Raw genomic sequence first — 18,734 nt, 5'->3', positions numbered from 1 at the left:
CTGTTAGTGAGAATTAAGTCCAATATGGCTGATCCCCTTGTTGCCTTCTCTACTTTTTGGGAAACAAAGTTGTCTGCTAGGTTTGTTAGGAACCTGTTGGATCTTCCACTTGGTGCAGAGTTTGTCTCCCAGTTATTGTCAGGGTAGTTAAAATCCCCCATTACTACTATGATGTGCTTCCTACATACCTTAGATAGCTGACTAGCAAAAAGTTCATCTACTTCCTCTGTTTGGTTGGGTAGGCTATAGTATATACCTATGGCAATATCATTTTCCCTCCCTTTAATATTGACCCAAATGCATTCAAGATAATTTTCATCATTGTTTTGCTCTATTTCTGTAGAGATGTAGTTATTTCTTATATATAGTGCAACTCAACCTCCTCTTTTATTTGATCTATTTCTTTTAAATAATTTATATCCCTCTAGCTGTATATTCCATTTGTCAGTTTCATCCCACCAAGTTTCCGTAAGGGCAACAATATTATATCTGCCCTCATTTGCTTGAATTTCTAATTCACCCTGTTTATTCCTCATACTCTCTGCATTGGTGTATAGACATTTGAGTCTGTTTTGATTGACCTTGTGTTTACTGTCTACATAACCTGTGTTGTGCATGACTGCCCCTACTTTCTTGCCACCTGTTTGATTAGTGCACATGGTATGGCACTCACTATTAAATGCTTGGTTTTGCTTGATAGCAGGGCTGATAATCTTATTCACACAGACATCTATGTTACATGCACTGATAACCCTATTAATTTTGGATTGCTGGGGACAGAAGTGTTCTGTATCAATTAATTCTCTGTCCCCACTATTCAGTTTAAATGTTTTTCCAGAAAATCTGTGAATTTATTGCTAAGTAACTCAGACCCTTTCTTTGATGGATGCAATCCATCTCTTTTGTATAGTTTTCATTGGACCAGTTGCAGACATCATGACTAATAAAACCAAAGCCTTCCCTTTTACACCACTCCTTTAGCCACACATTAAACTCCATTATACGCTGACCTTTACCTTTTTGTTCCTTATATACTGGTAAAACCTCTGAAAAGATAAGCCTACAACCTATACTACTAAGCTCATATCCCAAGCTTTGGAAATCATTCTGCACAGAAAGTGCATCCTTTTGGGACAGTGCATCCTTTTGGGACAGATCATTTGTGCCAAGATGTATAATAGCATCAACATCAAATTCTGTAGTACGTTAGTGAAAAAAATAAAAATTCATAAGCTATTCAGTTTTGGTATAGCTTATTTATCAGGTAATATTAACTGCACATTGTATTATAATGTCTAAGATGGTTTTATCTCTAACGTTCAAAAATACCCAGTAGTTAGTATAAATATAATATAATATAAATAAATACAATGAGTGTGTTTAGTAGTATCAGATAATATTTTAAAATGTTTACAATGGATCGTTAATGTGAACATTTCCAAGATGTATTTATCTCAAGGATTTTTTTCAAAAGTGTTAGGTTTTGTCTTTTGTTATTTGATTATTTGCTCTTTTTCAGTTATAAAATGATAAGTATAAAATCTTTCCTATTTTGTGGGGGAAAATTGACTTCATGACCATTTCTTATCTCATGAATTATGAAGAATTAATGGCTTATTTTCTCCCATAGGCAAATGGACAACTGGAAAATTGAACTTCCCATTCTGTGAGGCTTGCCTTGGAGAATATAACTTTATCAGTAATACAGCGTATTTATGTGGACAGTTTACAGATATACATCTTTATAAAAGACAAACTGGCTGCCAGATAGCTACTAGGTTACCAAAATCAGAACTAAAGCACTTGTCACTTTGTAAATGCAATTGTGATTCTAGTAAAGAAATACACAAGAGTGCTACAAGTGGAATTCTGAGACCTGAAAATCAAAGAGTTCCATATCTGGCTAAAAGTAATGACAGTACTGGAAGATTAATGGAGGCACTTTGCCTAGAGTTGAGATCAGCTAACTTTGAGATGAATAATAAAAAACTATGCTTCAAAGTGTCTAATCTAAAAGCAAGTATTTCAGCTTCACTGGCTCAGAATGACGGATACACTGTAAAAGCTTTTCATAGAATACCACAGAGTTTGAGAAAGAGGCTTGTCTTGCTTCCTACTTTATATGGAATATCCACAATTGAGAGACCTGTTTTTTCTAGGCAACATGATGAGACACAGCATTTTAATTCAAAAGATTGCTTACCACTGAAATCCAACAAATTACATAATTATTTTCAGTTCCGACTTGAATCAGATACTTCTGAGCTTTCAAAGATTTTTTTAGTTACTTCTTACAGGATATTAGCACAAGAAGAAACTGGGTTTAATCCTGTTTGGAAAGCTTCAAAAAGTTATCTTGAGAGTGCTGTTACTGATCAACAACTGTTCTTACCTTCATCAGAGAATATTGCAAAAGAAAATACTCTCCAGCTGCATATCATACCTTTTTATCTTCTTCAGCCCTTCACAACTATTGATCAAGAGTTGTACAAGAAAAAAAGAAACCAGTTGAACAATTTGGGGAGAAAACATAGGTGGCAAGACCAGGTATGTATTACAACAATTTATAGATTATATTAGATGAAGAATTTTTCTATGAGTACTAAGTGGAGCTTTTGTATATTGTGAAATTCTTTCCAAAAGTTTCCTTGGAACTTCTAAACATAAAAATAACCTATCATACTTAATAACTATTTATCTCAATTTTTATTTCAATATTTCCAGCATTTTGTTTTGTATAGAACTATTCTACAATCATCATGAAATATACATTCAACATCATATTTATATTTGGGTATCTATTTTGGAATAAAAGGCTTTCTTTCAGAAAATGTTTTCTTAGTATTTTTTTAAACATTTTGAAATTGTGACTAAAATGTAATAGTGGGTTAAAATATACAACAGCAACTGTAAAATTAGAAGACAATGGCAACAATGAGTAAAATGGATGAATAGTATCAATTACAGGACTTTTCTTGGAGTGCAGCAAGCATTTGTCCATCAGTCATTAGGAACTGAACTTGATACAATGGCAACAAAAGCAGAAATGAAATCGAACAAATTCCAGTCTAGGAAAATATTAACATATTCATTACAAATAAAATTAAAAGGCCTGGGAGAATAAAACAGATGTTGAAAAGACAATATTAGAAAACAATAGAGAAGTCTAAAGTGATGTATTTGTGACAACAGAACAGTTATTAACTTTCTAATTTTTAGATGACTCACCTGATCAGCTATTTGGATTGGACTCTTAACAAACACAAGAGGTGGCAAGTGACAAACATAAAAAACGTAAAAGGATAAAAATATCATGATACAAACACTGTATTTTATTTACTAATGTCCAACATCAGGGTGAAAGTATGAAAGAAAGTATTGCATGATTCTTGACTACGAGCCACCCAAAGTTTGTTTTAAGATGGGCAGCTATATAAATGCTTTAAATAAATAAAATATGGTTTGAGAAAAATTATAATGTATGCAATCTGAGGGAATGTCTAGTAAAGTAACATATGGTAGGTATAAGTTTAGTAAAGTAACATGAGACTACAGGAAAAAATATTGGATACCGAAGAATAAATGAAAATCATCATTGTTTGCTTAGAAAAAGGTCTGTTTGTTTCAAATGCAGGGTTTAAATTTGTTTCTGGGACAAATGGAATGAATGAAAAAGATTTGTATATGATAAAATACTGTGAGAATTAAAGAAGCACAACATCTGCAAAATGTTGTTTCTTTTGGACCCCTAGTTTCTATTGTGTTGAAATTAGATCCTGTATAGTATGCTGGAACATTCAACTTCTTCCATTCACCCTTTTTTCTATCCTTTTTGTTAAACCATTGGTATAATTCACCCTATACATTAAGAAGTTATACATTTTTTTAAATATAAAGATGTCTACAGTTGCATCAGCATTCCTATCAATTTTCATGTCAGTAATCCACACTGAAATCCCTTTTAGCATGTTAACACACAATGGTAGTTATTTATTATTTCCTGAATATAAGAACTATTTTTTTAAAATATCCTACTAATGCTGCCATTTATTATGTAGCATGCCAGCATGCTATAAGTTAATCATATGTCTGAGTTACATTTTATTTTGTCTTTACTTTTTTTTAATAAAGGAATTCTCAAGTAGGTATATAGTAACAGAAATGTGGGTTTTTTTCTAACAGCAGGGGGCACCAAATTTCCTCCAGCTACCAAGCAACAAAAGATTGTAAACTTTAATAAATAAGATGCCACATGCTATATTATGCTCAAAAAGTTTTATAAAGTAAAATTTAACACTATTTCATTTGTTGGCAGCAGAATTTAGAAATAATAATGCTTATATCTGGTGTTGAAATGTAGCATCTGCTAACTTTTGTACAATAGGTTGTTTCTTGTGATTGATTTTATTGCATTTTCAAAATGCTGGTGATAAATATGTGTAGCATTTAGTCAAGGAATTGGATTTCTTTTTCTTAAAAGTCAATGTCAAAAAATCTCAATAACATTCAATCATTGGCTAAACTTTACATTAGCTATAAAACAGAACCTCTACTTTATTTTTTCTTGTTGCTAAGAATTTAATAAGCGCTTTATATCATCATCAGTGAGAGTTAATTTTTTAATGAATCATTTTTGGAGCTATGAAAATATTCCATGTCCCAAACCTCAATTGTATCAAACTTGATAGGCAATGTAGATTTTTCAGACTGCACCCTGAAGAGACTAAATAGGAAATTTGGTTTTCTTCTAGAAAGTTAGAAAGTACTTATTTTTATCAGATTAAATGCTCCAGAATTTGTACAATATTGTAAAAAGAATCTATTATTCAAAGTATTTTCTAACTGTAATTTAAAAAAGCAACCTGAAACATAAAAATTCAATTCAAAAACCACTGTCATTTTTAAGAGAGAAGGAAGCAGAGAAAGTGGCATTTCTTAGTTAACATCATTAGGTTAGATATTGACCCCTACCTTTTCTGGAAAGGTGTTCTCCTGAATGGAGAAACAAAATGGGGATATTAAGAAAGTAAAGTGATATCCAAGGAAATCAACTGACTTTAAAAGTTTGCCTCAGGATGACCTCAAATGCAGAGTACGATGAGAAGCAGCCAGTTCTGGCTTCAGTACAAGTCACCAAGAGTACTGTAGCAGCTGCAATATTCAGGGATTCAGGGATTCAGCGTTCAGGGATTCAGCTCCAAGCTATTAAAGGAAAAATAAATATTTATTACATTCTTACAGATATTGTTTGTTTCATGGAACCTAGGAGGGATTTAGTGTGTTATTTTAGAATGCAGTGAAGTGTTTCTAGCAGGAATAGTTTAGGTCAGATATTAGAGAGTAAAAAATAACTATTTTCTATCTGAATCCTTCAAAATTCCACAGGTATAAACTCATCTACTTTTCAGTAAGTTCAGATGAGGGGTATAAAGCTGAAGTTTATTAGTTGGGTACCAGAGAGAGAGAGTGCTCATTTGGTGCAGTAGTTAGACTACAAACTGGAAGACTCTGAATTCTAGGTCCACCTTAAACACAAAGGCAGCTGGGTAATCTTTGGCTTTCTCTCAGCTCTAGAAAGGAAGCAATGGCAAACCACTTCCGAAATCTTGCCAAGAAAAACTCAGGGACTTGAGTCAACACTGATTTGAAAGTGATACTGATAGGACTTAAACAAGGTCTTATTAAAAACGTTTACCTGTACAGGCTAGAAAAATGTACTCCTTTAAGTCAAGCTTAATATATGCTGACTATAGCGACATGTCAGTAGAGCAGGGGAGTCAAACTCGCAGTGTCACATTGTTGTCACATGATATATTGTGACTTTTTCCCCCTTTGCTAAACCGTGAGTGGGAATGGCCAGCGCATGATGCATCTGGCGCACAGGACGCGAGCTTGACACCCCTGGAGTAGAGGGTTTTGGTTTTTTTCATATAATTGAACTTATACGAAGCATAAGTTCAATTGTTAATAACGTAATAATAGAGAATAAAAACAGTGATAAAATTAATAAAATTCTTCGATGTTACAACAGTGAATCACTATTTAAATGATTATTAAATGTAGTCTCAGTATGACTGTAAAGTTGTCTGTGGCTGTGTATAAACAAGGCCAAAAAAGAGACTGTCTAATTTTAAAATTTGGGCATTATTATATGTGCACAAAATTTCATTCATAGTTACAGAAACACATGTATAAGAAAGAACATACTGAATTCTGCATGAGTTACCTGTAAATTTTATCTAAAAGGAAGGCATATATAGTAGCACAAATAACTAAATCAGTATGACAGGCCTACGTTCATTTGAAATAAAATTGATTTTTCAAAAGTACTGTCACAATAGAATGAACTATATTATTCAGTTCACAAGTCTATCTTCTGTGTGTGTAATATTTGGTTTCTTTGAAATGGTGACTTACAAAACTATGTGACCCATGACAGTATCGCTTATTAAAACGACAAGGGATACACAATTAGTAAGTAGTTTCTCCACCAAATGGTGATAATGGGTTCTGCTGTACAGATAATTACAGCAGTGCTATAATTGCAGTTACAAGAGTTAATGCAATTGTTAGTAAGATAAATGATAGGAAAGCAGTCCTCATTCCTGCCATGCTGTTTCGAAATTCATTTCCATGACATTTAACTTCTTGGATTTTAAAAAAAAATAGGAAAGAGATTACAAGTAAAAGTGTCATTGTAATGAAATGCAAGATACAGCCATGGTTGTAATATGGTGTTCTGATTATCCTAGCTTGAAAAGGAAATTATAAAGAAAAATGTAAGGGAAAAGAACGGAGAAGTAAAAAAAGTGATATCTTATTCCTACTACTTTAGACTCTCTTGAGTGCTTAAATGATTGCCATTCCAATAATATTAGATTTTTGTTATGTTTGCACTTTGATTTTATTTATTTAGCATATGGCTGCCCTTTGATGTATTCAGTTGATGGCTTCACATTTTTTAACTACAGCTGTCATCTATTATTAAGATTAGTCTGTGTTGATCAGATATTCTATGCTAACCTAGTTTTTGATGGATGTAGGATTTGAAAATATACCATAGCTGCCTTTTCTTGTGTGCTAGAAATTTTTATAGCAAAGAATAGTCTAATTCCAATGACCATAAAATTATCATGAAGACATCTGAAACTATGAAAACACCAGAAATACATCTCATTTAAAGTTTATTCAAGAATCATTTGCTAATCATTGTTACAGGAGGATAAAGGTATAGTAAATTAAGGAGATGGCAAGAGATGCACAGAAACTATTAGTATCAGTGCAAAAGGAAGCGCCATCTATCAACATTTTTGAGTAGTATGCTAAATGGAATTTTAAAATGGGAAATTCATATAACTGCTTTGGAATGAATTGTATATTCAATAATAAATGTATATACTGATTTTACATTATAGATTTGGAAAGTGCACCTCATAATAAACAGAAGTTCTCTTACAGAAAATTAGAAGAAAAATAAAACAAAATTTGTTATATGAAGTCTTGTTGTATAAATTTACTGATGAAGCATCATTCTTCACAAGCAAATGAGTTTGTGGTATATATGTAGATTTATTGAAATAGTTCTAAAGACTACCTCATATTTTTATTCTCTGTATTAACCACAACAGAGAGTATTTATTTATTTATTTATTTATTTACATTTTTATACCGCCCTTCTCCGGAGACTCAGCAAATAAAACAACAATAATCCAAAAATATTAAAATACAATAACAAGTTTAAAAATCTAATTTAAATGCTGTATAATTAAAAATATTAAATAAGAAAAAAATTACAAAAGATAAAAACCCAGTTAAAAGCTCACTAAAAACCCCTCAGTATTAAAATCAATCAGGCCAGCCCCGCTTGGTGAAAAAGAAAGTCTTGAGCTCGCGCTTAAAGGTCCGAAGATCAGGGAGAAGACGGAGTCCCACCGGCAACTTGTTCCACAAGGCCGGGGCCCCCACAGAGAACGCTCTTCCCCTAGGGGCCACCAGCCGACATTGGTTGACCGACAGCACCCTAAGGAGGCCCTCCCTGTGAGAGCGCACTGGACGCACTGGACGATGGGAGGTAACTGGCGGCAGCAGGTGGTCCCATAAATATCCCGGTCCCATGCCATAGAGCATTTTAAAGGTGATAGCCAACACCTTGGAAGCGCACTCGGAAGACCACCGGCAACCAGTGCAGCCTGCGCAGGAGAGGTGTTACATGGGAGCTACGAGGAGCTCCCTCAATCCCCTGTGCGGCTGCATTCTGTACCAGTTGGAGCCTCCGGGTGCCCTTCAAGGGGAGCCCCATGTAGAGAGCATTGCAGTAATCCAGACAGGAAGTGACGAGGGCATGAGTGACTGTGCATAACGAGTCCCGGTCCAGGAAAGGGCGCAATTGGCGAATCAGGCAAACCTGATAAAAAGCTCCCCTGGCGACGGCCATCAAATGGTCTTCTAAAGACAGCCGTGCATCCAGGAGAATGCCTAAATTGCGCACCGATTCCCTGGGGGCTAACAATTCGCCCCCCCACAGTCAGCAATGGGGTAAGCTGACTGTGCCGGGACGCTGGCATCCACAGCCACTTCGTCTTGGATGGGTTGAGCCGGAGTCTGTTCGTCCCCATCCAGACCCAAACGGCCTCAAGACACCGAGTCATCACATCGAGGGCTTCATTGGGGTGGTTCGGGGTGGAAATGTACAGCTGAGTATCGTCACCATACAGCTGACAACTCACCCCGAAAGGATCTATATTTGTTGTATAGATCCTAATGATGAGCAAAAGAGAATCCCAGATGCAAATAATTTTTAAAAGTAGATATATATTATATGGATTATAAGGAATATTTACTCTCAATGAAGACAAATTATTTAAAAAAAGTTGTAGATTTTTGTAAAGCTATCACTGGATTACCCTGCTTCAATCTGAGTTTCTCTGCAATCAGTAGCTTGATGGCGTTGTGAACACATGCTGATGGCTGGAGTTTATATGCAGATTGTAATGCACTGAACTTTTGGAATATGAGTGATAGGATACCTTATCATGCAGGAATGCACTGAATGTATCTGATGTGATATATCCAATGGCTTTGAAGATTCACACATAGTGTGCTAATTTCGCTTCAACGGCCCTTTTTTGTATGGCACACAGTAGACTCTTCTATATCCAAGACTGAACAAATTGGCCAGATTCTAAAATATAAAATGGAGATGAAGAAAGAAAAAATAGAACTATTTTTTGTCAGCTACTGTTTCCAGCGTATCTTGTGTGCAAGTGCATGTTCTCTTTTCATCATTGTGCAATTTATAATACAGCAAAAATAGTCCTACAGATAGATAATTCTGCTTTTAAGTGTTGACCCAAAATCTGCAGATAAAAAAAAGAAGATAAATTCTAATCTGTCTTTTTGCTTGCTATGCTTGTTTTATATTTGCAGGGGTGGGATGGGGAGTTTGAAAAAAATCATGGAACATTGTTTTTATGTATGATAACTACACCAAGATTATTTTAAACACAAAAATAGAAATATTTGGTAATACCTGTGGCAGAAGAATAGTTGGTGAAGACGATAGGCCAAACCAACTGGCTTGATTAAAAAGATAATATCTTATGTTTATTTGTGACTGGAAACCTTTCTAGATTATAGAAAGAAATGAGTCAGAGTGTGGCTTCTGGGTGGCGCCACCCTTCTCGTTGGGTGCTAATTTATGGCACTCCGCATTGAATATGGTAAAAGCCGGATTTAACAACTGATCCCGGCTTCATTTCTCTCTCTGGTTGAAAGAGAGAGACAGAGCAAGGGGGAGGATTTGGGTAGATTCTCCTAGGGGCTTTGTTTTTGTAATACAAAGCCCTGAACGGTCGAATCCCCTTATTTACCCCTCCCCCACCTCCAGTATTCTCTGCGCTCCTGAAAAAGCAGGAAAAGAGGAAGGTGTCCACTTCTGCTAACAATTGATTTCTTTTTGTGGATACGAAAAGCAGGCGGAACGAGTGTGAGGAACAATTATTGGTTTGCAAGTATTTTTGATTTTCTGACTTCCGCCTCCCCTTCAGTTTCGTTTTAGAGAAACTGAAAGCAGAGCGATACATCAAAGGGAGCTTTGCTGTTGAATCGAAACTGAATGGAGATTTAACTTATTGTGTTTGACTGTGGACTGTTGGATTATATTACGCTGTTTAAGTACTTTACAAGGGGATTCTCAGCAGGAATTTTGTTATGGAGGTTCTTTCAGAAGAATGGATTCGTGACTTTATACAGGACTACACAGAAAGTATGTATTTAATTATTCAAAAATACGAATTGATAAAAAATGGGGACGTTTTGGATGAGAGTTTGGAGCAAATTAACCAGTGTAATTATTCGGAAAATGGAATGGAGGACATACAAATAAAAGTGGATAAATATGAAGATTTGATCGTGAAGAAACAAGGTGATTTAAAGAAGTTTTCTTTAAATAGTTTGGATGAGCTGCCTGAATTTGTGCTACAGGAGATTGTTCCTCAAATGGAAAAGACTCACAAGCTTAATGTTTCCCAAGAGTTCTCTTTTGGACTGATGGAATATACGGCAGTAATTTTTGGATTTCTGGACATAAGGAATTACTAGGAAATATTGTGATTGACTTTTAAAAGGAGCAACGAAGGAAAGACAGAGATTAATGCACCAAAAAATGGCAAGAGACAAAAGTATTATTTTGAAACAAGGTTTTTAAAATATTAATAGACAAAATATTAGTGTCCCGAAAGGCAATTTGTGATTATAAGAGACTAGATATTTGGATATACTGGATTTTGATGAGGAAGGACTAAAGTTGAATAGATATTGTAATTAATTAAATAATATTGTAATTTTCTCTATTGAAATTTTATAAATTTTATAATCTGTTGTATTGAATTTTAAATAGAATATTCTTGAAAGATCTTATGTAAGAAAGACTTGGGGGGGAAATTATATGGTTATATGGTTATAGAAGCTATAAGGGAGATATTCTCTGAACTGGATTGGATTTTTATGCTTTAGCTGGTTTTAAATATTTTAGGATTAATTTGTTCTACTGATTTATATATTTTATTACTGTTTATTGTTAATTTTTTGAAGGATTTGGTTATGTAAGGAGGAAGTCAGAGCTAGAGAGGGAGAATTGGTATAATAGTTTTGGGAAAAAATTTTTTAGCATATGTTTGTTTTATTTTTAACTATACCTTGTGTTTGTTCCGGGAAGCCAGGGGGGGAGGGGGGAGGGGGTTTGTGAAGGGAGAGGGGTTGGGGGGAAAGGGGGGGGGAAATTTTTTGTAAAACTTTTTGAATAAAAAAAAAAAAGAAATGAGTCAGAATGTAACTTTAGAGAAAGGTCAAATTATAATTGTACTTATAATTGCTATAAAGGGGATTGGAAACCACTTCTCTATATCTGTTTTCTTTCTTTTCTATTTTTCTGCTACTCCTTTTCCTTCTGCACCATTAATTTTTCCTTTCTTTCTTTTTCTCTTTTCCACAGTATTTTACTTCGTATTAGTCTTATTTGTGTGTTTAAAATTTTCCAAAAAAAATTGAACTAATAACCTAGCAGACAAAAATAATATTTAGTAGAGATAGGCTGAAAAGTACTAAAATAACATTTAATTGAGAATAAAACAAAGTATGCATTTAGAAAACAGAAATCAAATGGACAGGTGGAAAACATATGCTTAGCAATTGCACTGAGGAAACAATATTGCTGTTTCACCTTATCTTAAAGTTGAATTTATGTTTTAATTCTCAAACATATTCCATTTATACATTCCTTCCAAATATTTCTTTAATAATAATAATAACAACAACAACAACCTGATCCTGTTGCCTTGTGTTTAATGCTAAATGAGCAGCAAAGCTTTATAGGGTGCTTTGATTGATGATAAATAGAAAAGAAAACTATAAAGGCCTTACCAGAAGTGTTATTGTAAGACTCTCATCCCCAACAGCAAGTGCAATACAAAAGCAAACTTATACGACTGTTTAATAGTGATAGTAAAAGATAGTAAAATATGGGAACTGATTAAGAAAAGCTTTGAATGTTAGGGAATTAAAAAGAATATTCAATATTTAATGAAAAATTAACAATATGTACAGAAATAATAAATTTGGAAAGATGTATAGAGATTAATGCAGAAAGGAACCCAACATATAAGAAAATTAAGGAATAGGTAGGTAAAATTGATGAGCATATGGAGGCAAATAGAAATAACCGAAGGAAATTGGTCAATGTGACAATGAGAAAACACATGATCAAGCTACTGGAGAAGTGAAGATGCGTAATGAGTTTTTTTTTTATTGGTAAAATGTTACTGACAAATATTTTTAAAATTTAAGTGAAAACATGTCAAATTCAGTTTTAGAGCCTCGACTGTTATCAACATTAAATTTCTATATATGCAATGAGCCTATTAAAATCAATGAAACAATAAGTAAATTATGGCTAAATGAAATCATATTGATTTAAGTCAGAGTTTTAAGGCTGCTGCTCATACTGAGTCAAATTAAAAGCCAAATTATCTTTACAGCATTTTGTCTTGTAGTCTTTATAGAATAGCAAATGTGATATATGTGATAAAATAAGGTTACATTGGTCTGTTTCCTGATCCAGCCTACCCAGTGGTGGGATTCAAGTAATTTAACAACCGGTTCTGTGCCCTAACGATTTCTTCCAACAACCAGTTTGCCAAACTGCTCAGAAAGTTAACAACCGGTTCTCCCGAAGTGGTGCGAACTGGCTGAATCCCATCACTGGGCCTACCTCAAAACACTAATATATTTTGTATATGACAGCTGCAAAAGGAATTCATACATTCTAATCAACTTTTCAGAAACATGTTTTCTTAAACATTTTACTTAACAAAATACTACTAATTATTATGTAATTATAATAATTGTGAATTTTTAGAAATGCTTCTATAAATATATACGTAAGATATATATGTATATCTTATGTATATATACGTAAATATATACGTATTTGAAATTTAAAAATTACCTAGTTTTTTTTATTTTGTGTAAAGATAAAACTGAATATAGACCACCTTGGATTACTGTTACCATGTTTAAGCTACCTAGGTTACTTTAATGATTGAGGTAGCATACAATTCAACAATTAACTAATGCCACTGCTTCTAGTATATTTAATATCCACATAGGTTATTCAGCACCATTTTTTTATTTGTAATCTTTAACTCAGTAACGAGGCTGGAGACCAGGGTAGTGACAACAGCTCTTTAATATAGGGTGAACCCAGCAACAGGCTGGGGAAAAACCTCTCCTTTTATACAGTTCTACTGGTGGCTTCGTCCAATCAGCAACGTGCTGATTTCCCGCTCAAATATTTAAAGGTACAGACAAGAATACATAACAGGGTCCCTCTTGATCTGACCCACCAATTCCCTTATACTCTTGCCTGTTGGTCCTGGGAGAGAGGTACCCTGCACGCAGTGGTGTCTATTTCTGCTCCTAAATGCAGCAATTGGTTGGTTGGTGTAAAGTGGCTCTTGTTGATGTTTATTGAGAACCCATGGTTCTGAAGCACCTGGATAGTGATTCTGAGATCATCACATGCCTGGGATTCAGAGGCGGACTGGATCAGGATGTCATTCAGGTAGCACTGGACATGCATGGGAAGAGCCCAGAGGTGTGCTGCCAAGGCAGCCAACAATTTTGTGAATGCCCTGGGTGCTGACGACAGGCCAAAGGGCAGTGCCATATACTGATAATGCCGGCCTGCATAATAGAAGTGGAGATACTGCCTATTTTCTTGAAAATTGGGGACATGAAGATAAGCCTCAGTGAAATCAATAGAGGTGAGGAAGTTGCCCTCTTTGATGCCGTCCAAAATGGACTGAAGTGAATGCATCTTGAACCATTTGTAGATTATATAGCAGTTCAGTCTTTTAAGGTCCAGAATTGCCTTGTACCACCTCCCACCCCCTGAGGGCTTTGCAATTACGAAGAGGATGGAATAAAATCCCATTCTCTGCTGGTCCTCTGGAACCCCTCGCCTGAATTTCCAACAGATGTTGAATAGTGATTTCCATGAGCTTGATCCTGTTCCCTGACACAGGGCAGCGAATGAAAAACCTCAGGGGTGTGGCGAGGAACTCTAAGGAGAGGCCCCAATGGACCATCTCCAGAACCCGTGCATCCATAGTAACATTCTCCCATTGCCCGGCAAACTGGGCCAGCATCCCCCAATGGGAGAGCCAGTACTGCTATTACTTCTGGCATCTGAAAGAATGGCTTCCTCCCCTCGAAAGGGCCATTTAGGGGGAAATTGCTTGTATCTCCCCATCCTATCCTGCTGTTGATCCTGTTGCTGCTGGAAAGGGTGCTGTGGCCGAGGCAGCCCAAAGCCACTGTCTGATCCCCTGAAAGTCTGACGGCGGAAGTACGGCGGCGGGCAGGAGTTTACCCACCAGGAGAGAGATGGGAGGGTCTTACAATTGTCACATGAATCCACCAGGATCAGATCTAGGGAAACTCCAAAGAGCCGCTTTCCGGAGAATGGGGTGGAGGCCAGTCTCCACTTGTGTTTGGCATCTGCCTGCCACTGGCAGGGCTATAGGAGTCATCTGGAAGTCATCGTAGAGATGACCTTTGAAGCGAACCATGCCACATTGAACGTGGTGTCCACAGAGAATTCCAAGGCACCTGAAAGCTTGTTCAGGTCTTGAGACTGTCATCTGTCACAATAATTCTGTCCTGCAATTGTCTTAGCCACATCAATGAGGCTCTGTTAAAAAAAGATGCTGCCATGGACACTTTCACAGCCCACGCTGCCGCTTGGTGGCCCTTCCTGAGGGACTGCTCCGCCCATCTGTCCTCGGGTTGGAGGGCATCCTCAGGTGAGTCTGCCAGTATGGATGGTGCAGTTAGTGCTGCCACTGTCGTGTCCCCCTCCCCCTCCGACGACCAGGTCTAGGAAGTCCGTATCAAGCATGGCCACGAAGCCTCTGCAGCTTTGCCAAATTCCTTTCAGATTTCTCAGGGCAGGCAGGAATCCAGGTTGTGACTTCAGCAAACTAAATGAGACTTGCTTGACTCAAAGTTGCTTGACTCAAACAGGTCCTTTATATAGGCTGTGGGGTGTGGCTCCATGATTCAGCACTTATTCAGGCCTGCCCCTTCCTTCCTTCTGCTGACGTTGCCTCTCAGATCTCCGGAAGCGGGGATCTTCCCACTTTGAATTGTTTTCTGCTGTTTGAGAAAGGGAGGGGTCAGAAGGCGTAGGCCCGAGCAATTCCAATCCATGGCTTTCTTCCTCTGATGGCTGAGCCAAAGGAACACACGCCGCATCAGTGAGATTTGTTTGTTCATTCCTCACATCCTGTCCGGGCATGACAGGCCGTTCATCTTCGTTATCAGACTCAGATAGCAGGCCCGGGAGGAGACGGGAGGGGCCCGGCTGAGGAGAGGAGGGAGGACGAGGCACAACAGCCACCGCGCTGTCCACTACAGGCATTTGAAGTGCCTTGGACAAGTCTGGGCCCACATTATAGAATCCAGGTTGCTGGGATTTGCTCCCGCCCCAGTCGCTGCCCGCTGCCTTTTTACAATATCCAAAAATAATTGTGGTGAAGGGACTACCTCTGCCTCAGCCAGCGACTCAGAAAACAGCGAGCTTGTGGGTCTGGAAGTGACTCGGTGGTGGCTCTGGAGCTGGTAGATGGCCCGCTAAGTGCTCTGTAAGCCTTGTATAATAAAGTCTTGAATAGCGCTGGGCGGAATAGACCAGCAAAAGCTGGATGATCCAGGGCTACACCCTTATCCTCTTATAGGTCTACGTCCTTGGGCAGTTCCTCCTCTGAGGCAGAGTGATTAGAAGGGACTGGGGAATAACGGCCCTGTGTGGGCAAATTTTCCCCCTGAGCCTGGGCCATAAGTGGCAGATCTACAGGTCAGGAACGGTCAGATCTGATGGAAGCAGCTCTATGGCTTTGCTGTAAGCCAGCTGCTCTGCCCCGCTTAATGGCCTTTGAGATCAACGATTCCATGTCAGCAGGTATCTGCCTCTCCTGAATTTCCCCTGAGCAGATCCCCTCTGCAGTTGGAGTAAAGGTTGCCTCTGCAGGTGAGATATTGACTCTGACAGGCTGTTGCCATGCAGTTAAGGCAGAAAAAGGATCTGGGAGGAACTGGGAATTCCCTGTTGCTGGGCAGATTAATCTCTGTTAAAAGCTGCTCAGCAGTGCCATCTGGTAACAGAAACTGGGAAGGTCAGCTGTCAGAAGCCTGAGGCAGAGCCAACTGCTCTTCTGCATTATGGCAGGAGCAAGCTGCCCCAAAAGTCTGAGGCAGTCCCCTGCTAGTGTCTTTGGTGCCCTGGCCACCTTGCAGTCAAGCACCTTCTGGCGTCCCTCTCAGCCGCTTTAGAGGATTTAGTGAGGGTCTTTGAACTACTGAAGAGTTTAGCTGCAGCCTTTTGACTCGCAGGACTCGATCCCAAGGTTCCTGCGGTGCTGCCTCTACTCCTGTCCGAAACTGAAATGTTTGGTTGGCAAAGCAGCTTCCCCACTGAAGGCGGACACCGAGTTCTTCATTTTAAGGCTACTGCCACTCCACTGAAATTCAAAAGGCTTTGCTGCTAAAAACAGCGGCTTGCAGCTGCTGCCGAATATGCCCGCAAGCAACCAGAGGCTCAGGATCTGGCCCATGCTCTGAAGCGGCGGTTGCTGGTGTCTCCCGAGTATGCCTGCAATCAGGCGGGGACTTGTCAAATACAGGCCAAAAACGCTGGCAGTGGCTGTCAAATGTGACAGTCCCAGGCTTACCTGACAGGCTGGCCAACCATCGGCAAGGAGCGGAGCGCGAAGCTTCCCGCCAAGCCGGAACGCATTGGAGCTTGATTGGGCTTCAAAAAGGCTCTGAGTCAGAGCTGCGAGCTATGCTCGATCTGGCTGCCTTGTCAGAGTCACCCTCTGGTGACCTTAATCGCCGCTGTGTGGCCCTCAGCAGGCTCAAGCTAAAAGCTTTTCTCACTGGAATACTTGGTGGCACAGCTGGTAAGTTGGTGATATAGCTGCCATATTGGTAGTAAGGGTATAAAATTGGAAAAAAGTATCCAGGAATGAGTTGTCCTAAGCAAAGAACACATCTGTCTTCAGCTAGGATTGAGTCAAAAGCTGGAGACCGTTGATGTAGGCGTGTCCTCATAGCTTTGGCAGACTCAGTCCTATTGGCTAGCAGACAAGGACAACTCATTCCTGGATGCTGTCTCCACTACAGTGGAGAACCAATTTTGAAGTGAGGCTACATTTATTTATGTATTTATTTATTTATTTATTTATTAAACTTTTATACCGCCCTTCTCCCGAAGGACTCAGGGCGGTGTACAGCCAAGATAAAAAGCAATAAGTATACAAAGTTAAAAATCAATTTAAAATACCTATTCAATAGTGGCCGAATTAAAACCGTCAAATTGACCAACCTAAAATACCCCATATAAAATTACAGAAGATTTAAAAATTTAAAATTTAAAATTTAGAAATTTAAAAAATCTAAAAAATCAGTCCAGTCCCGCTTGAATGAATAAATGAGTTTTTAATTCCCGACGAAAGGTCCGAAGGTCAGATATTTGGCGCAAACCGGGGGGAAGGTCGTTCCAGAGAGTAGGTGCTCCAACAGAGAAGGCCCTTCCCCTGGGGGCCGCCAGCCGGCATTGCTTGGCGGACGGCACCCTGAGAAGACCCTCTCTGTGAGAGTGTACGGGTCGATGGGAGGCATAAGGTAACAGCAGGCGGTCCCGTAAGTACCCGGGCCCTAAGCCATGGAGCTCTTTAAAGGTGGTAACCAGAACCTTGAAGCGCACCCGAAAGACCACAGGTAGCCAGTGCAGACTACGCAGGAGTGGTGTTACCCGGGAGCAACGTGGTGCTCCCTCAATCACCCGCGCAGCTGCATTCTGGACTAGCTGAAGTCTCCGGGTGCACCTCAGGGGTAGCCCCATGTAGAGAGCATTGCAATAATCCAGGCGAGAAGTGACGAGAGCATGAGTGACCGTGCATAAGGCATCCCGGTCCAGAAAGGGGCGCAACTGGCAAACCAGGCGGACCTGGTAAAAATATCTAATACAGTCAAATAAACATTTTTTAAACATTAAAATGAGATATCTTCAAACTCGTATAGCTCTGTTATTTTTTGAAGTTAGATTTGACAGAAGTAATGTGAATTATTCAATCTTTTACACAATTTTTTTGTAATGTAATGCTAACACTTTGAAAAAATGGACTAATAATGAACATGGGTTTGCAGACAGTCATAGATAAATTTGTTAAAACTCTTCTAAATGTACTTTGATGTGAACAATTATGTACAATTAATGTAGAGAAAGGACAAATAAGCAAATATACGTACCGTGAAGTTTATTTTAAAAAAACCAGTGAGTTCTTCTATAGCTATTTCAGTCAACTTTCTACATTGTAAGAATTAGTCATTAAACTGCAAACATTATTTTCTTTTTTAGAGATGAAATTGATTTCTTATTGCATCTTTGAATTTCCAAAATAATGAAAAGGAAGAGATGGGTTAGAATTTATCATTTATGCAATGACTGCTTGGGCCTTAGTTTCAGGAATTAATGATGGCTTGGGCCTTCTTATTGATTTCTGGATTTCTCACTTTGACAGGTAGCAGTTTGAGTATTTTGAGTATCTCAGCTGGTATTGTATATGTTTTCTGTTGTTTTTAATTTTGATTGTTTTTATTTTTTACTTTGTTTT

At 38.1% G+C, this 18,734-nt stretch overlaps 1 protein-coding gene across 3 annotated transcripts in view; it reads left to right on the top strand.

The window, feature by feature from the left end:
- RNF180 (ring finger protein 180) overlaps nucleotides 1-18,734 on the top strand; it is a 59,712-nt gene that overhangs the window by 17,227 nt on the left and 23,751 nt on the right. For all 3 annotated transcript variants that reach the window (XM_058169609.1, XM_058169607.1, XM_058169608.1), the window contains exon 3: nucleotides 1,631-2,547. In XM_058169609.1, coding sequence (XP_058025592.1) covers nucleotides 1,631-2,547 — 917 coding nt within the window. The remainder of the gene's footprint in view (nucleotides 1-1,630; nucleotides 2,548-18,734) is intronic.

The sequence above is a fragment of the Ahaetulla prasina genome, chromosome 2 (genome assembly GCF_028640845.1).
Source record: "Ahaetulla prasina isolate Xishuangbanna chromosome 2, ASM2864084v1, whole genome shotgun sequence".
NCBI lineage: Eukaryota > Metazoa > Chordata > Lepidosauria > Squamata > Colubridae > Ahaetulla > Ahaetulla prasina.
Note: the sequence above shows the minus strand (reverse complement) of the source record. Positions and strands in the feature narration are given on the sequence as shown.